Source organism: Pongo abelii, chromosome 8 (assembly GCF_028885655.2).
Source record: "Pongo abelii isolate AG06213 chromosome 8, NHGRI_mPonAbe1-v2.0_pri, whole genome shotgun sequence".
Lineage (NCBI taxonomy): Eukaryota > Metazoa > Chordata > Mammalia > Primates > Hominidae > Pongo > Pongo abelii.
The window spans coordinates 26,423,109-26,445,664 of record NC_071993.2 but is presented as its reverse complement, the minus strand read 5'-3'; the positions used below and the strand labels follow the sequence as shown (position 1 = coordinate 26,445,664).

General features: G+C 39.8%; 1 protein-coding gene across 2 annotated transcripts in view; it reads right to left on the bottom strand.

Moving 5' to 3' along the window:
* The window catches only part of GAD2 (glutamate decarboxylase 2), a 90,492-nt gene that overhangs the window by 34,410 nt on the left and 33,526 nt on the right, over nt 1–22,556 (bottom strand). For both annotated transcript variants that reach the window (XM_063727256.1, XM_024253712.3), the window contains exon 9: nt 873–927. In XM_063727256.1, coding sequence (XP_063583326.1) covers nt 873–927 — 55 coding nt within the window. The remainder of the gene's footprint in view (nt 1–872; nt 928–22,556) is intronic.

Here is a 22,556-nt window from a genome sequence, read left to right as displayed (position 1 = left end):
GAGAATGCCACAAACAGGATCGCCATAGTCCCTCATTCCACAAGGACTCTGTCCTGTCTATAGAACGTGATGTTATGGTGTCAGTCTTTAGGTGGCAGCAAAGGTTTAATCTTGTAGTTGATGTTACTAGAAGCAGTTCTAGTACTTGCACAAGAATGAGGGAAACCTTCTCCTGCTGCCTGCCACTTAGTAAAACAAAACCAAACGAAAAAGCGCATATGAACGTAAATAATTATTTCTGAGTTCCTAATGATAAAATGCATGTGTATGTTATTAAATCAGAAACTGTAGGTTATATCTACCAAATGGTAAACAGAATTCTAGAAACAAATTCTCTGATTTGTGAGCCATCCCAGGTTGTAAATGACTTTCTAGAGCTTTGGGAATCTTGGGCAGGCATTCAGAACTTGTTACTTCTGAAAAGAGTTCTAAATTGCTTCCTGCAAAATAAGACGTCTGGAGAGCCAATGCTAACAGCACACACCTACACGGGAAAAACTGGCCCCTTCTGAAGAACCGCACCAGGGTCCCTCACATACTGCATTAGCATTCTGCTATTTCCCCGCCTCTGAAAATACTCTTTCAAATGTGTGGGTGTTTCATGCCAACCCTCGGTACCTAGGAAGACAAATGCTTTGGAAACTCTCACTATATCTCTGTATATAATATTTATTCAGCAATTTAAACTTTTCTAAAGCAGAGCCTATAACCCAGAGAAATAAATGGTGACTGGATGCAGAATTCTATATTCTCATTAAACCTGGGAGATTGAGGCTTGGATCCTCTTTTTAAAATAAAACCAAAACACACTTCGTTCTCCACTGGATGGAAATAGAAATATGGGCTGGATAAAACTCCCGAAAGAAACTTACTTTCTGTTTGGCTTCAAGAATCCTTCTTTCAAGATCAGAAGGGATCATTTTCCCTCTGGAAGGAAAAAGAAATATAGATTTGCTTTGAATAATTTGCTTCATCATCTTTACAACGTAAGTGGCCGCAGTAGGGTAAAGTCCAACCCCAAACTGTTGATAACAATACTCGGTGAAAACAACTCCTTGACTGCTTCCAGGAAGGATGCATTTACTTGCCTGGATGAGGCATGACTATCATTTCTGGCACGTTTTGCAGACTTGTGACCGTATTGCGTTGTTCCCTGTAGAATGATTACCATGACCCTCTGCTGTGCACAGAAGCTTCTTATTAACTCATCCTCTTAATTCAGTTAAAACAAGCCTGATTTGGAACAAAACGTTTGGCAATGAAAGGAGAGTTCAGAAAAACCTTTTTATTCCAAACCTTTGAATAAACCGACCTGCAATTTCACATACCAATGAAACAGCAGGAAGAGAAAATCCATTCTGAAACATCTGGATGAAAATACTAAGTGAAAAAGCTACCTAATGACACTCCAAGTGCTAAAAGCGTAAAGAAGGCCAAAAATTAATGGGCTCAAGTTTCAAACATCCTTTCAACCCTAAAAATGCTTCTTTCCTAAAATAAAAACACAGATACTGCTTTGCTTAATATTATAATAATCATGGTACGGGAGACAGAGAAACTTTATTTTTTTTTTTGAGACAGAGTCTGGCTCTGTTGCCCAGGCTGGAGTGCAGTGGCACAATCTCGACTCACTGCAAGCTCCGCCTCATGGGTTCACGCCATTCTCCTGCCTCAGCCTCCAGAGTAGCTGGGACTACAGGCGCCCGCCACCACGCCCGGCTAATTTTTTGTATTTTTTTAGTAGAGACGGGGTTTCACTGTGTTAGCCAGGATGGTCTTGATCTCCTGACCTCGTGATCTGCCCACCTTGGCCTCCCAAAGTGCTGGGATTACAGGCGTGAGCCACCGCGCCGGGCCCAGAGAAACATTCTTTAAGTCAAAATAGCTCTCTGGAGGTTGCTAACATGGCCAACTTTGCATCACAGTCATTGATCTAAGTTTTTAAAAGACTTTTTGGAAAACGAACTGATGGTAGAGGTGATTATCACAATCAATGGTTGTGGGATACTATTGGCATACAGTGAGCAGTGAGTGGGGTTTTTGCTATTTGTCACTGACTCCATAGTACCTTTGTGGCTCTCCCTGTGAGTCTAGACATACGGCAAGCATTGGACTTCATTACAGCTTCTAGGGCTATCTTGCTTAGGCTTTTACATATTTAAATAAGTTAATTTATTACAAATTACTTCTATCACATTTCTTCATTTAAAAAAATAATTTGAGCATTATATAGTGAGAAGTTACATTTTTGACCCTTTTTTTTCAGGCCAATAAAGGAGGTGTGACAAAATAATTGGAATATATAAAGCAGACATGAAACCTCAAAGCACTGGGAATCACTGAATCAGGTGAAGCTGTTTCCCAAAGAAAGACAATTACCTGGGCAATGGTAATGGACAATTTACCAGTGATTAGTTTGTCAGGCTGGAATGGAAAAAAGGGCATTACAGGTACATTTGATGCAGAGACTATGGGCTTAGATTAGAGCAGCCTACCTTTGGGGAACTTCTGTGAGACTGAGGGGAAGGAGGGAGGGTGGTGTGGTTGAGGAAAGGACATAGCTTCTCACTCCTTATAATTCTTCCCACATTTCATAGCTTTGCCTGGGGGCATCCCTTAAAGCAGTAATTTTCAACCTGATCAGATCAGGCTGTGCTAAAGCACCTTGCTCCAGCCCTGATGTAAATAAAAAGTTCAAATTTCTGAGACAGTGTGGGTATTATCTTTATCTTTTACATAAAGTTTAAAGCACATTAAAATTGCCATAGTATTTTTGCAGGTAAACAAGAAAATTGAGAGTGAGAACTCTTAGAATTTTTTTTTGCAAATCTTGAATTTTACCCAAGTTTACCACAAGCTAAACACCTTTGCCTGGGAGAATTTTGGGTAGACTAGCTTGACAATCATTATTTGCTCATCAAATCATATCATACTTAACTTTTTTAAAGTATAAGGCAGTAAGATGGCACTGAGGAGTCAGAGATGAGGGTGCATTCAAATTGGAAGGGGCTCCAAGACATTCCTGATTCTAGTCGAACTTTCTCATTTTTCAAATAAGGCAACAGCCTGAGAGGAGAAATGACTGCCCAAGATCAAATACTGGTAAAAAGTCCAGAGAGTAACTAGAAATATAATCTAAGCTTCCAGAACAAACTCAAAGGTGCCAAACATATAGGAAACCTGTTTGGAAAGGTTTGATTATTTTAAGATAAGATAAATCTTTTAAGATCACATCTGACTTTCATGAACCAGAGGTGTCATCCAAACCTGCCGGGAAAACAGTAATGAACATATAGTCTGTTTCTTTCCTGTATCAGCGAACTTTGCGCAGGAGGAGGGAGTAGGCTTGTCAAACCATCAACTCCAAGTGTTCACCTCTGGCAGATTGGAAAGAAATGGGGGTGGCTCTAGTTTTTCCTGGGCACTCTGCCTTCCAAACCTATATTTGTTTTGTCTGCTTAGGACCCAGAGCCTGACATATGGCAGGTGGTAGATAAACATTTGTTGGAGGAATATGGCTAGAAGGGAAAGTTTAACCCAAGACTATTAATATGTTTAACTTAATGTCTGACCAGATAGTGAATATGGAGGCCTTGGGGGAGGAAACTTACCATCTTTTTCTCTATCTTAGAATTGGCCGGATTACCTTAGAACGCTGGTTCTTAAAATTTAGTGAACATAATAATCACCCAAGTCCTGGTTTAAAATACATGGCCCCATTCTTAGGGATTTTGATTCAGTAGTTCAGCATAGGGCCCAGGAATTAATTCATCCCACAAATATTTATTGAGCACTTGCTATGTGCCAAGCAGTGTTGCAGGAACTGGGGTAAACAAGACAGCTTCTACTCTCCAGGGCTTCCATGCTATCAAGGAAGACAAATAATAAACTGATAAATAGACAAATATGCACAAGAATTTGCATGTTCATCAGTCACCCTGGTGATTCTGATGCACGTAGACCTGGGTCCATATGTTAAGAAAAGCTGCTTGGGACATTTTAGCCTGGGAGGTATTTAAATAACTGTGTAACACACTAAGTACTTTTCATATGTGCCATGGTTTGGAGCCTTCAAGGCTGCAGGGCAGTGAGCAGAAGGCGCTCCAGATGTAGCCTTGTCCATCCCCTGCCTGCCCATATGTTGCGGGGACAGAGATGACTGGGTGACAACCAGCAGATTGTCCTCTGCAGATTAGAAGCTGTTGGATCAGTCCTGGCCTTTCTGCACAAGCATCGCCTGGTGCCTGGGAGGCTTTGGATGGCGACTGTTCCATACCCTTTGTGTGGTCTAAAAGTATGTCTATAACATAAGCGTATATCCTTAATAATTACACATCCAGCCTTTAAGCTTACAATTAAGTAGCCACTGATGCTTTATAACACTGCTGTCAGTTAGTTGTTAGTGTTTAGGAAGGGACTGCTATTGAAGTCTGGGCCATTGAAACAGACTGCTGCTTTGGACAAGGTGTTTTGCATTGAGATGCTTGGTTAGCAGTAGCCTTTACGAAGTCGTATGATGCTGGCCAGGCACGGTGGCTGTGGCGCCTGTAATCCCAGTAATTTGGGAGGCCGAGGCGGGCGGATCACGAGGTCAAGATATTGAGACCATCCTGGCCTTAGTAGAGACAAGTGAAACCTCGTCTCTACTAAAGATATAAAAATTAGCTGGGCATGGTGGTGCACGCCTATAGTCCCAGCTACTTCGGGTGGGTGAGGCAGGAGAATTGCTTGAACCCGGGAGGCGGAGGTTGCAGTGAGCCGAGATTGTGCCACTGCACTCCAGCCTGGCGACAGAGCAAGACTCCATCTAAAAAAAAAAAAAGTCGTATGATGCTATAGGGTCAGATAACTCCCTTAAGTTGACTGGGAAAAGTCCCAGGAAGAACGACAGGTAGAACCACCAGCAGGAAAGATCTTCTCTTTGTGGGAAGAAGCAAAAAGACACAGAATGTACCTTGGACCATGGTCCCAGTTTCATGCCTAATTCCCCATAGCTCCAAAGGGAAGAACTGATTATCTTACCAAAGAAAGCAGGTTACTGGAGAGTCTGTATTTCTAGGCAGGCTTGCAGATGGTCACATATGGGGTGCTTGAGTCACTAGTTGACCCCATTCATTGGCCCTGCTGAAACTAGAGATACTACCAGCCTTTCCTAAGTGAGTATGGCTTAGCTCTATTCCTAAAAACATGAGTGCAAAGAAGAAAGTATGTGTACATCCTTCCTGTTAGAAATTGACTAAGGTTACATAATAGCAACACTGTCAGCAGCGATGATAAATGACCAGTTTTAGAAGCAGTAACTGTGCAATCCCTGCTCCTCCTCCCGACCCTACAAGAGAGTTATTTTGCACTTACAGTGCAGATTAGGAAACCGAGGTTCAGAGAGGCAGTTGACTATGGTTAAAAGCTTGAAATCTGGGCCGGGAGCGGTGGCTCCACGCCTATAATCCCAGCACTTTGGGAGGCCGAGGCCGGCGGATCACCAGGCCAGGAGATCGAGACCATCCTGGCTAACACAGTGAAACCCCGTCTCTACTAAAAAAATACAAAAAATCAGCCGGGCGTGGTGGTGAGCACCTGTAGTCCCAGCTACTCTGGAGGCTGAGGCAGGAGAATGGTGTGAACACAGAGGCGGAGCTTGCAGTGAGCAGAGATCGTGCCACTGCACTCCAGCCTGGGCGAGAGAGCGAGACTCCATCTCAAAAAAAATAAAAAAGCTTGAAATCTGGAGATGTAATAGTGGATTCCTGCCACAGATCATATATGCTAACTGTGTGTACTTGAAGTTTAAGTTCTTCTTTTTACTCATTTATAAGATAACAGTATTTGTCTCAGAGGATTTGTATGAGGGTTAAATAAGATAGTAAGTATAAACAATATTAAGCAAACTCTGCCTAACATTTGGTAACCACTCAATGTGTGTTTGACAGTCTAACGTCGTTACATTGTTATTAGCAGTAGTATTGTTATTGTTGTTATTAGCATTATGTGACTTGCAGAATGTCACACAGCTAGCAGGAGGCAGATTTCAAATCTAGAGCTGTCTGATAACAAAACCTAGATTCTTGGCACTGTACAACTACCCCGACTTAACAAAAAACTTTTCAGGTTGACTTCTAGGATTGTAATGACATACGCAAAATGTCCATGTGGTTTTCTGGAAGCCCCCTGGATTGAGTGGTCCAGTGACCCCAATTACTGTTATCAGCACTGGCTAGTAAATAATAAAAGCATGTAACCTCATCCTAAAACATATTTGAGGATGTTGTTCTACCTAGTGTAGCATCCAAACGCAATAGCAGTAACAAAAACTGCTATATATTTGCTTTTTAACTAGTCAGTGCTAGGCAAAACTATCCTATCAAGGTAGCAAGGAGAGCTAATGGATGCAGGTGAATTTTCAAATTGCACAGACTGTGTAGTGACTAGAGAAATTGCATAGACTGACTTGGGGAAAAAATTGTTAGAGATGAATTGCAGAGGAGCAGTAAAAGTTACCAGAGATTTCTCCTGGGGAAAAGAGCTCCCCGTGTCTTTACATAGCTGATACCAACATGGGTAGCCTGTCTTAGGAAAGGCCCCTAAGATATATAAACTAACAAAAGTTAAAACTGACCATTTAAGAAGTACTTGTATTACAAAACCAAGCCCTTTGCAAAGAATTTTACCATAATTATAAACAGTGAACTTCCTATTCGCTATAAATAGTGAATCCAAATACATAGTTGGATTTGGAAAAAGAACTTTAACTATAATGATTAATTATATTTTTCTCTTTTAGGATTTGTTTTCCAATGTGCACAATTGAATCACTTAGCATTATTGTCAGGTTATAAGAGAAGGATATTTTGGGTGATTTTTTGTGTATAATTCCGGTAATATTTATTCTTTCCATTGACTTTCGCCAAAAGCATTTACTTACCACACATACTATGACTATACAATAATGCAAGTGATATGCAACTGAGACTCCAATCATGATATGGTAAGGAGATATTTTCTCTTGTATATGAAACCTCCTTACTGCTGCCCTTGAAGGGCAGTATCAGAGCTGACAAGGAGGTATATGGTGAGGGAAACTGTATGGGCAAGAAGGTGTGCTGACCACCTCACGTTACTCCTCCTTCTCCCCAAACTACCGTCCCTCTTCCCTAAATGTATCTGTAGAGAGGAAAAAAAAAGGATTATGATAAAAGGTTCAAGTTACCATGTAAGAAAACATGCTTGGCTACTCTAAATCAATAACTTTGGAGTCCAAGAGGAAATCAAGATGGCAATTACAGAACATTAAAAATTAATGACATGAAAATAAAACTTACAAAAACATGAGAAGCATCCTAAATCATTCTCAGAGGAAAATGTATAGCTCTGAGTGCTTCTGAAATTAAATAACAGAGAATAAAAAGAACTAAATTAATTAATCCAAAAAGCTAGGGAAACAACAACAGTGTAGGCAGAAACAAGGAAATTTTTTTTAGTGAATTAGAAAACTTAATTAAAAGTAAACAATAAATTCAAAAGATGGGACATTGAAAATATCAATAGATACACAAATATCTGATTAGTCCAATAAATAAAAGAGAGAAAACATAACATTTGAAATGAAAGAGATGTTATGAATAAAGATATTTTAATATTTGAAAGCATTCTATGTAAAGCTTTATAATAATCTTAAAGTTTTTGAGAAAATAATTTTTCCCTGGGAAAGGTAAATTACAAGAATTGATTCAATAATATATGGAAAAGTCGAAAAAAAAACTAATAACCAGGAAATAAGTGGGAGAAAAGTTGCCAAGAATCTGCCCCCACCTCAAAATGCCAGGCCCGGGTAGTAAATTTTAACAAGTTTACTAATAACATATAATACTCTTTAAACTCTTATAAAGAAGACAATGGAAAGCTGCAGAATGAATTTTCTGAAGCTAGATAATTCTGAAAGCAAAACATGTCAGAGATAGCTTAGAGAAACCTATAGATACATCTTACAAATATAGCTATAATAATCCTAAATATAATATTAGAAATTATAATCCTGAAGGAAATTCAAGATTAGCATTGCATCAAGTAGGATTTGTTGCAAGAATGCAAAGGTGTGTACTACTAAGAAATCCTTTTAGCACAACTCATCTTATCTATAGATCAGTTAGAAAATCATCTCAGTGTCATCTCAATTGATGTCTAAAGGCATTTTATGAAAGTCAACATCCATTCCAGAAGAGAAGGAAGCGGATGAGGAGAAGGAGGAAGAGAAGAGGGTGGGAAGAGAAGAGAAGAAACAAAAGAATTCTTGATAAATTAAGAAGACACTTTCTTAACATGATAAAAAACATCTACTTCAAATCAAGTGTCAACATCGTATCTAAATGCAAAAGCCTAAATACATTTCCATTAAATTTGGGACAAGAACATTCTTCTTAAAGAGATAGAAAATTCTAACTGACCAATAATGAATAAGGGAATTGCATCAGAAACAAAAATCTCCCATCAAAGAAAAGCCCAGGACCTAATAGCTTCACCTGGATAGTTCTATCACACATTTAACGAAGGATTAATAATAATCCTTCTCAACTTTTTCCATGTAGTTGAAAATGAAAAAATCCTTCCAAACTCATTTTACAAGGCCAACCTTATCCTGATACCAAAGCTAGTCAAGGACGCACAAGAAAAGAATATTACAGACCAATATCCCTGATGAACATAGATGCAAAAATCCTCAAAAAATACTAGCCAACTGAATTCAACAGCCCTTTAAAAAGATCATATACCATGATGAAGGAGGATTATCCCTGGGATGCAAGGATGGTTCAACATATGCAAACCAATAAATGTAATATACTACATTAACAGAATGAAGGATTAAAAACCATATTACCATCTCGATAGATACAGAAAAAGCACTTGAAAATTTCAACATCTTTTCATGGCTAACAACTCTCAGCAAATTAGATCCAGAAGAAATGTACATCAACACAATAAAGGCCACATATGACAAGCCCACAGCTAAATTATACCCAACAGTGAAAGTTGAAAGCATTTCCTTCAAGATCAGGAGCAAGATAAGGATGCTCACTCTAACTTAGTATTGGAAGTCCTAGCCAGAGCAATTGGGCAAAAAAAAAAAAAAAAAAAAAAAAGAAAAGAAAAGAAAAGAAAAAAAAGGCATCCAAATAAGAAAAGAATAAGTTAAATTGTTTCTAGATGACGTGATCTTATACAGAGAAAACCTAAAAGCTTCACCAGAAAGCTGTCAGAACTATAAATGAATTCAGTAAAATTGCAAGATATGAAAATTAACACATAAAAGCCAGTTGTGCTACCATACATTAGAAAAGAAACTATCCAGAAAAGAAATCAAGAAAACAATTCCATTTACATGGCATCAAAAAGAAAAAAATATTTAGAAGTAAATTTAACCAAAAGGGTGAGAGATCTACAGTGAGACTATAAAACACTGATGAAAGAAATTGAAGAAACATACAAATAAATGAAAGATATCCTATGTTCATAAATTGGAAGAGTCAATATTGTCAAAATGTCCATACTACCCAAAGCCATCTACAGATTCAATTGAAATACCTGTCAAAATTTCAATGGCATTTTTCACAGAAATAGAAAAAACAATCTCAAAAATTCATATGGAAACACAAACAACCATGAAGAGCTAAAGTAATCTTGAGCAAGGAGAACAAAGCTGGAGACATAATGCTTCCTGATCTCAAATTATATTACAAAGCTATGTAATAGAAACAGTATGCACTGGAATTAAAACAGATACATAGACCAATGGAACAAAGAGAAAACCCAGAAATAAACCTAGGCACAAGTGGTCAACTAATCATCAGCAAAGGTGCCATATATACACAGTGGGGAAAGGACAATCTTTTTGATAAATAGTGCCAGGAGAATTGGATATACACATGCAAAAAATTAAAATTAGATCCTTACATTACACCATACACAAAAATCAACTCAAAATGGATTGAAGACTTACCTAAGACCTGAAACTGTAACTAGAAGAAAACATAGGGGAAAATTTCCATGACATTGGTCTTGGCAATGACTTTTTGGATGTGATACCAAAAGCAGAGGCAATAAAAGCAAAAATAAACAAGTGTGACTATACAAAACTAAAGTTTCTGCCCAGTAAAAGAAACAATTGACAAAATGAAAAGGCATCCCATGGAATGGGAGTAAATATTTGCAACCTTATATCAGATAAAAGGTTAGTATCCAAAATATATAAGGACCTCATACAACTCAACAGCTAAAACTCCCAAATAAGCTAACTTAAAAATGGACAAAGGATCTGAATAGACCTGTTTCCAAGAAGACATACAAATGGTCAACACGTATATAAAAAGGTGCTAATCACTAATCATGACTAATTTTCAGGGAAATGCAAATCAAAACCACAATGAGATATCATCTCACATTTGTTAGGATGGCTATTATTTTGATAACAAAAAGTCAAAAGATAACAAGTGCTGGAGATGATACAGAGAAAAGAGAACCCTTATACATTGGTTAGCCTTTATAGAAAACAGCATGAAAGTTCCTCAAAAAATAATAAAAAAAAAATAGAACTACCATATGGTCCAGAAATCCCAGTTCTGGGTATGTACCCAAAGGAAATAATCACTGTCTCAAAGAAATAACCACACTTCCATGTTCACTGCAGCATTACTCACAATAGCCAAGATTTAGAAACAACCTAAGTGTCCGTCAACAGGTAAATGGATAAAGAAAAAATATGGTAAACATATACAATGGAGTATTATTCAGTTTTGAAAAAGAAGGAAAACCTGTCATGTGACAACATGGATGAAACTGGAGGACATCATGCTAAGTAAAATAAGCCAGACACAGAAAGACAAATAGTGCATGATGTCATTTATATACACAGAATCTAGAAAAGTCAAACTCATACAAATAGTAGATGGGTGATTAACAGAGGTTGAGGGTATTGGAACACCATTTGGCCAAAAAGAAAGAAAGGAAGGAAGGAAGGAAGAAAGAAATGAAGGAAAGAAGGAGGGAAGGAAGAAGAAAATATTACATACTTCCCAAACGCCATAGACCAAAATAAATTTCAGTTAAATCAACTACTTAAATAATAACACAAAGTTTCTAGGGGAAAACAAATGAATATTAACATGTTCTAAGAATGGAAAACATTTTCTAAAGACACTAAAGGTAAAACATGAGTAATTAATGATCACTCTGACTACCAAAAACTGAAACGTTTTAAAAAATACAACAGATGAAATAAAAAAGCAGATGATACATTTTAGAAAACATTTGCAACATACATGACAAAAGAGAGCTTTGTTTTCTTTTTCTTTTTGAACTATAAATAACTGATAAGTATAAAGTACTCAACTTTGCAAGGATAAATGCTTGAGGGGATGGATACCCTATTCTCCATTATGTGCTTACTTCACGCTGCATGCCTGTGTCTGTCAAAACATCTCATGTACCCCATAAATATACACACCAACTATGACCTACAAAAATAAAATAAATACTCAGCTTTGCTAATTATCAAAATGTAAATGAAAACATGAATAATAAAAAAGCTCCATCCATCAGATTGACACACATCACTTAAGGTTTTAATTCCTAGCCTGAGTGAGGACATAGTGGGTAGGCACCCCTTTATAGTACTGGGGAAGTGTAAACTGGCTGAGTCTTTTCTGAAGGCAACATGACAGCAAGTATCATAACTCAGCATAGACACAGTCTTGGGCTCAGAAATTCTACATCTGGAAAGTTTTTTTGTTTTCTTGAGATGGAATCTTGCTCTGTCGCCCACGCTGGAGTGCAGTGGTACGATCTTGGCTCACTGCAACCTTCGCCTCCGGGGTTCAAGTGATTCTCCTGCCTCAGCCTCCCGAGTAGCTGGGAATACAGCCATGTGCCACCACACCCAGCTAATTTTTTATTTTTAGTAGAGACGGGGTTTCACCATGTTGGTCAGGCTGGTCTCGAACTCCTGACCTCAGGTGATCTGCCCACCTCGGCCCTCCAAAGCGCTGGGATTACAGGGGTGAGCCATGCACCCAGCCAGAAGTTATTTTAAGAAAATAATACAAGGATATGTGCAAATATTTACCCGCAATAATGTTTATAATAGCATTTTTTTAATAGTAAAAGTTTAAAGCAACTTAATGTTTAACAACAGATTTGTTAAGTAATATAAATTCTAAACAGTAGATTATTAAATAGTGAATGAGAATTGTATTGAAGAATTTCTAAGGCATGCAAGTTGTCCATAATATTTGTTATGTAAAAAACAAATTTCTAATCAGTAAATACTTACTTACAGTGTCTTTTATGTTAAGTAAATACTTACATGTCTTTTATGTTAAAATATATGTAAATATATTTTAAACTACATGCCATCAAATATTATGACAGATTATATCTAGGTTCTTTTATTTGCTTATTTTTCTACAATGAATATGTGTGGCTTCTGGAATAGGAGAATTACGTTGTCATTCTTATTTTTAAAAAGCAGCCATCTCTTATATAACACAATATAAATTAACTCAAAATACATCAGAGATCTAAATGTAAGAACTAAAAGTATAAAACTCTTAGAAGAAAACATAGGACAAAACATTCATAACACTGGATTTGGCAATGATTTCTTGGACATCACACCAAAGGTTCAGGCAACAAAAGAAAAAAATAGAAAAATTTGACTTCATGAGCATTAGAAACTTGTACAACAAAAGATACTATCAACAGAGTAAGAAGGAAACTCACAGAATGGGAGAAAATATTTGCAAATTATATATCTGATAAAGGATTAATATCCAGAATAAAGAAGTCCTAAAACTCAACAACAACAATAACAAAACCAATCCAAAAGACCTGAGTAAGCATTTCTCCAAAGAAAGTATACAAATGTCCACTAAGCACATGAAAAAAAAATCCTCAACACCACTAATCATCAGGGAAATGCAAATGAAAACCATAATGAAATACCACTGCATACCTATAAGGATGGCTGCTATGAAAAACAAGCAAACAAACCAAAAACCCAAAAAATAACAAGTGTTGGTGAGGATGTGGAGAAATTGGAACCCTGTGCACTGCTGGCAGGAATGTAAAATGATATAACAGTTGCTGAAAAAGTATGATGGTTCCTCAAAAAATTAAAGATAGAATTACCATGTGATCCAGCAATTCAACTGTTAGATATCTACTCCAAAGTAATTGAAAGCAGAGTCTTGAAGATGTAATTTTTCACCCCATATTCATTGCAACATTATTCCTATTAGTCAATGGTGGAAGTAAGGCTAGGCATGGTGGCTCACACCTGTAATCCCAGCACTTTGGGAGGCTGAGGTGGGTGGATCACCTGAGGTCAGGAGTTTGAGACCAGCCTGACCAATATGGTGAAACCCTGTCTCTACCAAAAATGCAAAAATTAGCTAGGCATGGTGGCGTGCACCTGTAGTCCCAGCTAAGTACTTGGGAGGCTGAGGCAGGAAATTCGCTTGAACCTGGAAGGCAGAAGTTGCACTGAGCCAAGATTGTGCCATTGCACTCCAGCCTCGGTGACAGAGTGAGACTCCGTCTCATAGAAAAAAAAAAAATTGGTGGAAGCAACCCAAGTAAGTATGCATAAATGGATGAATGGATAAACAAAATGTGATCTACACATACGATGGAATATTATTCAGCCTTAAAAAGGAAGGAAATTCTAACACATGCTACAACACGGATGAACCTTGAGGACATTGTGAAATAGACAAGTTACAAAAAGTCGAATCCTGTATGATTCCATTCATGTGAGTGAGGTACCCGTAGTAGTAAAATTCGTAGAGACAGTGGAGTGAGCGTTTCCTGGGGATAGTGGGGAGGGGGTGGTAGGGAGTTAGTGTTAAATGAACATGGAATTTCAGTTTTGCAATGTGAGAAGAGTTCTGGAGATGAATATTGATGATGGTTGCACAACAATATGTGTATTTCACACCACTGAAATGCACACTTAAAAATGGCTCAGATCGGACATTTTATGTTATGTGTATTTTATCACAATAAAAAAAGGGGCTCTGTTTAAACTAGTGAACACTAAGGGTTCTCTTCTGGGTCCACACCCTGACTCTTCACTTACAAGCCATGTGACGTTGGACATATCCCCTGTGAGGGGCTATGAAAGAAAACTTGCCATACTGTTTAAAACTGTTGTGTGTAAACTATGTTAGCACCAGAGAAATGTGAAAGAATATACTATTTTGTGTCTCTAATTAAATGAATTAATTAGGTCAATTTTGTAAAGTGGCTAGAGCTGTGCCTAGCACGTCAGAAACTCTCAATCAGTGTCAGCTGTTATTATAGTCCTTCCTGAGATAGGGCAGAATGAAGTACACACAGGACTGGCATCTCTGAGTTCTCTGCGTCTATACCCACAGGAAATACGCCACTCAGAGGGCTTCCCACAGCCCTGCTCAGGAATAATTGATTCAGTGTCTCTGTGAAGTCTATCCCACTACAATGCGCTGAACAGCTTCCCAAGGACCCGAAAGAGTTAATTAGCATCCCTAACGACCTTCAGGCACTGGCTACAATTCAGCTAATTTAATAAAAGAATATAATGACCCTAGGTTATTTATACTTTCAATTGTTTAAATCAATTGTATGATAAAGTGTGGTACTAAAAAGCACAGGGAAGTGTAGTCTAACTGTAATTTATAAAGCTGAAGTGATACGTTTAAAAGAAAGGCTAAAATGTATATAAATGCACTAGTAGCTAATTTGTGGTATAAAAGCATTAATCAAAATGGCTAACAGAATTCTTGTGTTACATGGGAGCTAGGAAAGCCAATGACTCTTGTAGTCCTATGCCACTAGGTATCATGCGTCTTGGTCAGATTTATTTTCTGTATGGTTTTACAACAAATTACGAGTAATTTAGATAATGTAAGGGGTACCCTGAAGGGAGGAGAAAGAAGAGAAATGGAAGAGAGCAGGGAGAATGAGTGGAAGAAGGTGCTAGAGCATATTAATTTGTTTGTTCTTTTCTTGAGACGGAGTCTCGCTCTGTCTCCCAGGCTGGAGTGCAGTGGTGCGATCTCGGCTCACTGCAACCTTGGCCTCCCGCGTTCAAGCGATTTTCCTGCCTCAGCCTCCCAAGTAGCTGGGATTACAGGTTCAAGCGATTTTCCTGCCTCAGCCTCCCAAGTAGCTGGGATTACAGGCGCTCGCCACCACGGCTGGCTAATTTTTGTATTTTTGGTAGAGACGGGGTTTCACCACGTTGGTTAGGCTGGTCTCGAACTCCTGACCTCAGGTGATATGCCCGCCTCAGCCTCCCAAAGTGCTGCATTACAGACATGAGCCACCGCACCCAGCCGAGCATATTAATTTCTAAAAATACTTGTGAGTCCATACTGATAATAAATGAGAGAGAGCAAGAGAGAGAGGGGGAGAGAGAGAACAAAAAGACAAAATCTCTTCCCTACAGTGGAATGAAAGGACTAATAAATACAGAAGAAATGACGGAGTTAGAAAATTACTGTTCTGCAACCATCACAACAATAATTCAGGGAAAAATCATCAGTAGATGCTAAACTAGTGGGTGAACATTTCAGAAGCAATGGGGTATTTATGCTGACACAAAGCATCCCCTGCAAGATACTTATTAACTGCAAAGGAGAAAATAGTCATTTCATAGTGGAGTGACCTGGCAGACACTGCCTTCACCAAAAAATCAAAGTTGATATTACTGATAATGCGACCAACCTCCAGATGAGATGCACTCAAGAAAGCCAAGCTTCACCTCCAGAAAGTCCTGAGCCAAATGCATCACTTGAATCTAATCATGGGAATCCAAATCACCTGCAATCCAAATCACCAGACGAATCCAAATCACCTGCACACTAAATGGTCTCTACTCATAAAAAACATCAATGTCATGAGAGACAAAGGAAGGCGGAGGAAACGTCAGATTAAAGGGGACCAAAGAGACATGACAACTAAATGGCATGTGTGATCCCGGACTGGGAAAAATAGCTATAATGGATACTATTGGGACAACTGAAGAAACAAATAAGGTATGTACATTTAATAACAGTATTCTATCTATGTCACATTTCCTGATTTTCATAATTGGCCTGCGATTGTGTAAGTGAATCTCCTTGTTTTTAGGAAACATACATTGAGATATTAAGGGGTAAAACAGCGTGATGTCTGCAAGGAGCTTGCAAATGGTTCTCTCTCTCTCTCTCTATATATATATATATAATATGTATATATACATACATATATAATATAATTAATATATACAATATTACACTCAATATGTAATATTGGATTTTATATACAGTATATATTGAGAGAAAGAGAAAGCAAATGTGTCAGACTATAACTGGTGAATCTGAGTGTAAGGTATATGAGCATTCTTTTTACTATTCTTGCAATTTTCCTTTAAATTTGAAATTATTTTAATAATACAATGTAAAAAAAAAGTTGGATGAGCTAAGGTCTGAGCAACTTTCCAACTCTAAGGGTGTCTGATTTGAAAGTCATTAGCAGTTTGTCAACATAGGCTAAGCCCAGGCTGGCCCCTCTCCGCCTTCCTCCCCATTCCTCCTCAGTCCTCCTTGCATCTGCCATTACACATCACTCTCCCATTGCTTTCTCCTGTTTCCTTCCAATTTTAGGATTTGAAATAATTTCAGAGTTTGTGTGAGCCTCTCAGGGAAAGAGTCTACACAATTTTAGTCAAAAGACTAGGAAACTCAACAAGGAAAATTAAACCTTTGCGATTTTTTCTTTCCTTCTTTCCTTCCTTCCTTCCTCCTTTCCTTCCTCTTCCCCCATCCCCTCTCCTTTTCCTTCCTTCCTCCCTCCCTTCCTTCTTTTCTTCTTTCTTTCCTTCCATAATTCACATTTCCTCTCTAGCGGGTCCTCCACCTCATAGCGAAATGGGCAGTAAGCCCCTCTCCTTTAAACAACAAAGCCAAAAGCCACCCTGGATTCATAGCTCCCCTCCAGCTTCAGCCCTGCCTCTTCCCCTTCACAGCTCCACCTCCTGGACCTTGCCTGTATTAGTTCTCCCTTTTCTCATCTACCACTCACCCCAACCCACTGCAAATTGCCTTCTGCCCTCACCACTCCACTGAAACTGCCCTTGCCAAACTCATCAGCCACCTCCTTAGAAGTCACGCTGATGGGCAGTTGTTGGCCCTCATTTCACCTGTTGTAGCATTTGATTCAGCTGACCACTCCTTTCTCTGGAAACACTCTCATGGCCCTCGTGGCCCCAGTTTCTGTTTCTCTGACAACTCTGGCCGCTCCTCCTCAATCTCCTTTGTAGGCTGCTCTTACTCTGCCTGTCCCTGAAGTGTGGATGCTCCTGAGAATTCCTTCCCAGGCCGCCTTCTGCACGGCCTCCCTAGTGTACCTCCTGAGCTCCAGGCCCATACTTCCACCTGCCTACCAGACACTCTCACTTGGGTGTCTCATAACCTCGTCAAACTCAGTATCTCCAAATCTGAATGGTTCACCTCAGACAGGGTCCCTTATCTCAGAGAATAGCACCGCCTGGACTTAGCTGGCAAGCCAGGAACCTGGCATTCATCCTTGCCTCCTGTCTCAACCTGCACACCAATCAGCCAACACTTCCTGTTCATTCCAGCACTCCCTGTCCCTTGCTCTGCATCTGGTCGGCCTGCTATTCATCATCTCCCATTCATATGACTACAACATCTACCAACTTCCAGTCTCTCATCCCACCCACTCTGCATTTAAAATAATCTTTCTAACACAAAAATATGCTGTTGTTCCCCTGCTCAAAAACCCTTCAGTGATGTCCCATGTCTTTTAATCAGAAGTCCAAACAGCTTAACATGGCTCATAAGGCCCACATGACAAGGACATTCTGACCAAGTCCTCTCTTCTTTTCAGTTCCTTGAACAAGCCAGGTTCTCTCTCACATCCATGGTTTACAATAGGGGTCCCCAATCCCCTGGCCACAGACCAGTACTAATGGTGACCTGTTAGGAACCGGTCACACAGCAGGAGGTGAGCCCTGAGCCAGCACTCCCGCCTGAGCCCCGCCTCCTGTCAGATCAGCAGTGGCATTAGATTCTCATAGGAGCAAGAACCTTCCTGTGAACTGTGGATGTGAGGGATCTAGGTTGTGTGCTTCTAGGCGGGCAGATCACCTGAGGTCAGGAGTTCAACATGGTGAAACCCCATCTCCACTAAAAATACAAAAATTAGCCAGGCATGGTGGCATAAGCCTGTAAACCCAGCTACCCAGGAGGCTGAGGCAGGAGAATCACTGGAACCAGGGAGGCAGAGGCTGCAGTGAGCTGAGATGGCGCCAGGACACTCCAGCCTGGAGACAGAGTGAGGCTCCGTCTCAAAAATAAATAAATAAATAAATAAATAAATAGAAAAGAAAAAGAATCTAACTAATGCCTGATGATGATCTGAGGTGGAACAGTTTCATCCTGAAACCATCTGCCACCCCTGCCCCTCACAGCCCTGTCCGTGGAAAAATTGTCTTCCATGAGACCGGTCCCTGGTGCCAAAAAGGTTGGGGACCTGGTTTAGAATGTGCTGTGATGTCTGCCTGGGACATTTTTGCCTCTTCTCTTTATCTGGTTGACTCCCATAATCCTTCCCCTAGTTGCAGAACTGGATGTGAATCAATAATAGCCAGTACTTTCTCTATCATGGTGCTTCCCTTCCTGTGCTCATCTCACGCTAGACTGGACTACATCCACTATGTCTGCCATTGTGTTCCAGTCAAGGCCACTGCCTGCAGCCAAAAGATGGAGCTCACAGGAGCTCACTTACATCATATAGGAACTCCCCATTCTTCCAAATTATCATCCATACAATAGAAATTTTCTCTCCTCTTCCCTTGACTGGATATTTGGGAAATATCTTTTTGCTCAGTGGCCCAAGCAAATTCTGAAATATTGCTCTGTTTTCTTTCACAAAGGTTTATTTTCCTCTCCATATTAATGCACTTTTCTTTTCTATTCTTAGCTACAGCTACACATCATGAATCTAGATTCCACTAATTCAAATTTTGCAAATATGAATGACACGAATTAAAATTCATCAACCTCATCACTGAATATTCAACTTTTTGTTAACAAGGAAAGGAAACCTCAAGCTATAACTTATAAAATCATGTATTCACCTAACACATTTTCCTCTTTCGAATTTAATAAGTAATTTTTACAAAATAGAATATTCCTGTTTAGTTATAATGCTTCACATCAAAATGAAAGCCACAGGAACTGAAGTTTTACATTACCTTATCTTATTCCATTTTTTAAGTATATTTAATACAATTAAAATGCTTTTTAATTTTCAACTCTAAAAGAACCTAGTCCAAACAAATAAAGATTTACTATAACTTTGTTTTTTTTGTTTTAACTGAGAACCGTGTTTCACTTTGAACTGTCACCCAAAGTTAGCCCCTGTGACTGCTAATTAAGAAGGGGATGGCCAGGCACGGTGGCTCATGCCTGTAACCCCAGCACTTTGAGAGGTCAAGACGGGTGGCTCACCTGAGGTCGGGAGTCCGAGAGCAGCCTGACCAGCATGGAGAAACCCCATATCTACTAAAAATACAAAATTAGCTGGGTGTGGTTGTGCATGCCTGTAATCCCAGCTACTTGGGAGGCTGAGACAGGAGAATCGCTTGAACCCCAGAGGCAGAGGTTGCAGTGAGCCAAGGTTGCGCCATTGCACTCCAGCAGCCTGGGCAACAAGAGCAAGACTCCGTCTCAAAAAAAAAGAAGGGTACAAGGTCGGGCATGGTGGCTCATGCCTGTAATCCTAGAACTTTGGGAGGCCAAGGCAGGTGGATCACCTGAGGTCAGGAGTTCAAGACCAGCCTGGCCAACACGGTGACATGGTGAGATCCTGTCTCTACTAAAAATACAAAAATTAGCTGGGCTTGGTGGCACACACCTGTAATTTCAGCTACTTGGGAGGCTGAGGCAGGAGACGCTCTTGAACCTGGGAGGCAGAGGTTGCAGTGAGCTGAGATTGTGCCACTGCATTCCAGCCTGGGTGACAGAGTGAGACCTTGTCTCAAAAAAAAAAAGAAAAAAAAATGTACCTCGCAGGATCTTCCTCCACATGCAGCACTGGGTTTATTGCTAGAAAGACACAGACTATTCTCTTTCACTGGGACATTTCTTCTCAGTTGTGAACCTTCAACTGTCTGCAGAACATAATAAAACCCATCACCCAGCCACTGATAGACTAATGTGTGGTAGGAAAGGATAACTGCAAAAAATGAAAGCCATAGAGGGCAGGTCCAGGCTTGTGTTTTGGGAAGGCTGAATGAACTTTACAAAGCGCATTACGGGAAACAAGCATGAAGGCTCTCACCTTGTCAGCCTTACATGGTGTTCTGAACTGTACATCTGACTTTTACAAGGACGTGCTAATACAAATAAAATGGCTGCCGAGAATGTTTTAATTGATTCTGACCCCAATGGTGGCTACAAATGACTGTCCACACCTTTCTCCTTGGCTTCTGAACCCAAACACTTCAATGTCACTTAAACCATTAGGGCCAGGCTCTCAGTCTTAAACTCATGTCATACAGATGATGTGAATTATCAATATAGAGTCAAAGATGCCATGTAACTAATAGCATAGTTAAAATTTTTTTCCAACATACTCTCATACAATGCTGCTAGGAGAACAAATTGATGAAATCTTTTGCAAAGTTAATCTGATGCATCCATTCCCTTAAAAACATTCATATGATTTCATTTAGTAAGAATACAAAGAAATTGTCCTAAATGGAGAAGCTATGGACACATAAGGACGTTCACTGAAGGATACAAAAGTTATTCATAACAGTAACATGAGAAATAGAAAAATGTATAGCAGGGGACTGATATTTTGGACTTATCTCATTGTCAGATTGTTTTCAGCATTTTACATTTGTCAACACATTGAATCTTCATAACAACCCTATGAAGCAGGTGCCATTACTTTTTTGTTTTTTCAGATAAAGAAACTGAGGCACAGAGAGGCATTTGCCCAGGCTAGTGCTGGAGCTGAGATTGGAATTTAAATAATTCAGCTCCAAAGCCAGCTCTCTAAATGTACCGTAATGCTTTCTGACATATTCACATCTAAAATGTTATACAGTTAAGTATGTTTGTGTTTGTAATCATGTGGAAAAATACTCATGTTATCATGTCTAATTAGAAAAAGAAAGATGAGGCTGGGCATGGTGGCTCATGCCTGTAATCCCAGCACTTTGGGAGGCCGAGGTGGACGGATCACGAGATCAGGAGATCAAGACCATCCTGGCTAACACAGTGAAACCCCATCTCTACTAAAAAATACAAAAAAAACCCAAAAAAACAAAAAACACACACACACAAAAAAACGCCGGGCATGGTGGTGGACACCTGTAGTCCCAGCTACTCGGGAGGCTGAGGCAGGAGAATGGCGTGAACCCAGGAGGCGGAGCTTGCAGTGAGCCGAGATCGCGCCACTGCACTCCAGCCTCGGTGACAGAGCAAGACTCCGTCTCAAAAAAAAAAGGAAAAAAACCCAACAAATTTCTGTGCTTAGAAAAAGAGCTTCAAAGGTTTAGACACCAATGTGGTATTAGCGATGATCTTTGTACAGTGGAACTATGATTTTTCTCTGTTATTTTCTTTTTTTTTTTTAAGTAAGCATATATTGCTTTTTAAATGGTAAATATGGTCATTTATTTCTTTTAAAGCTCTCACTGTGTTTCTGGCTCCCACTCACATTGCCCTCACCATCTCTCCTCCTTGCTTTACTTTGTATTTTCCGTCACAAACTTTTTTCTCCTAGGCCTTATTTTTTCCCACCTTTTATTTCTTACCCTGTTTGCTCTTTCCCACTTCCTTCTTTCTTACTCCTGCCTCTCCTGACCCCTCCTCCTTCCCTCATCCCACAAAGCTTATGAGCAGAAAGGGAGAAAGCCCCCAGCCCTAGCTGCCCAGTGGCCCATTTCCCTCTGTCTCTCCCAAGGGGTGTATGTGAGTAGACAGGGGTACTAGAGAGTGAGCCATTTTCTGAAAAAAGCATACTTTTTAGTATTGTATTTCAGTTGTTCTAATGACTTCTAAAATTGTTGAAATAAGCTGGGTGTGATGACTCATCTCAGCTACTTGGGAGAGTGAGATGAGAGGATTGTTTAAGGCTAGGAGTTCAAGACCATCTTGGTCAACGTAGTGAGACTCCATCTCTAAAACGAACAAAAATGAGCTGGGTGTCGTAGTGTAGGCCTGTAGTCCCATCTACTAAGGAGGCTGAGAGGGGAGAATTGCTTGAGCCTAGGAATTCCAGGCTGGAATAAGCTACTGCACTCCAGCCTGGGTAAAGAGCAAGACTTCATGTCTTAAAAAAAAAAAAAAAAAAAAATTGTTGAAATAAATATCTTTGACTTTCACATTTGAGGCCCCCTGGCCAGTCACTGATCGTAGGTCCCGCCGGCTCTCCAGCATCCCCCTCCTGCCTCCTTCTCCGCCCTCCTGGTGGTGCATGGCAAACCCCTCCTGCCTCTGTCCTGGCAG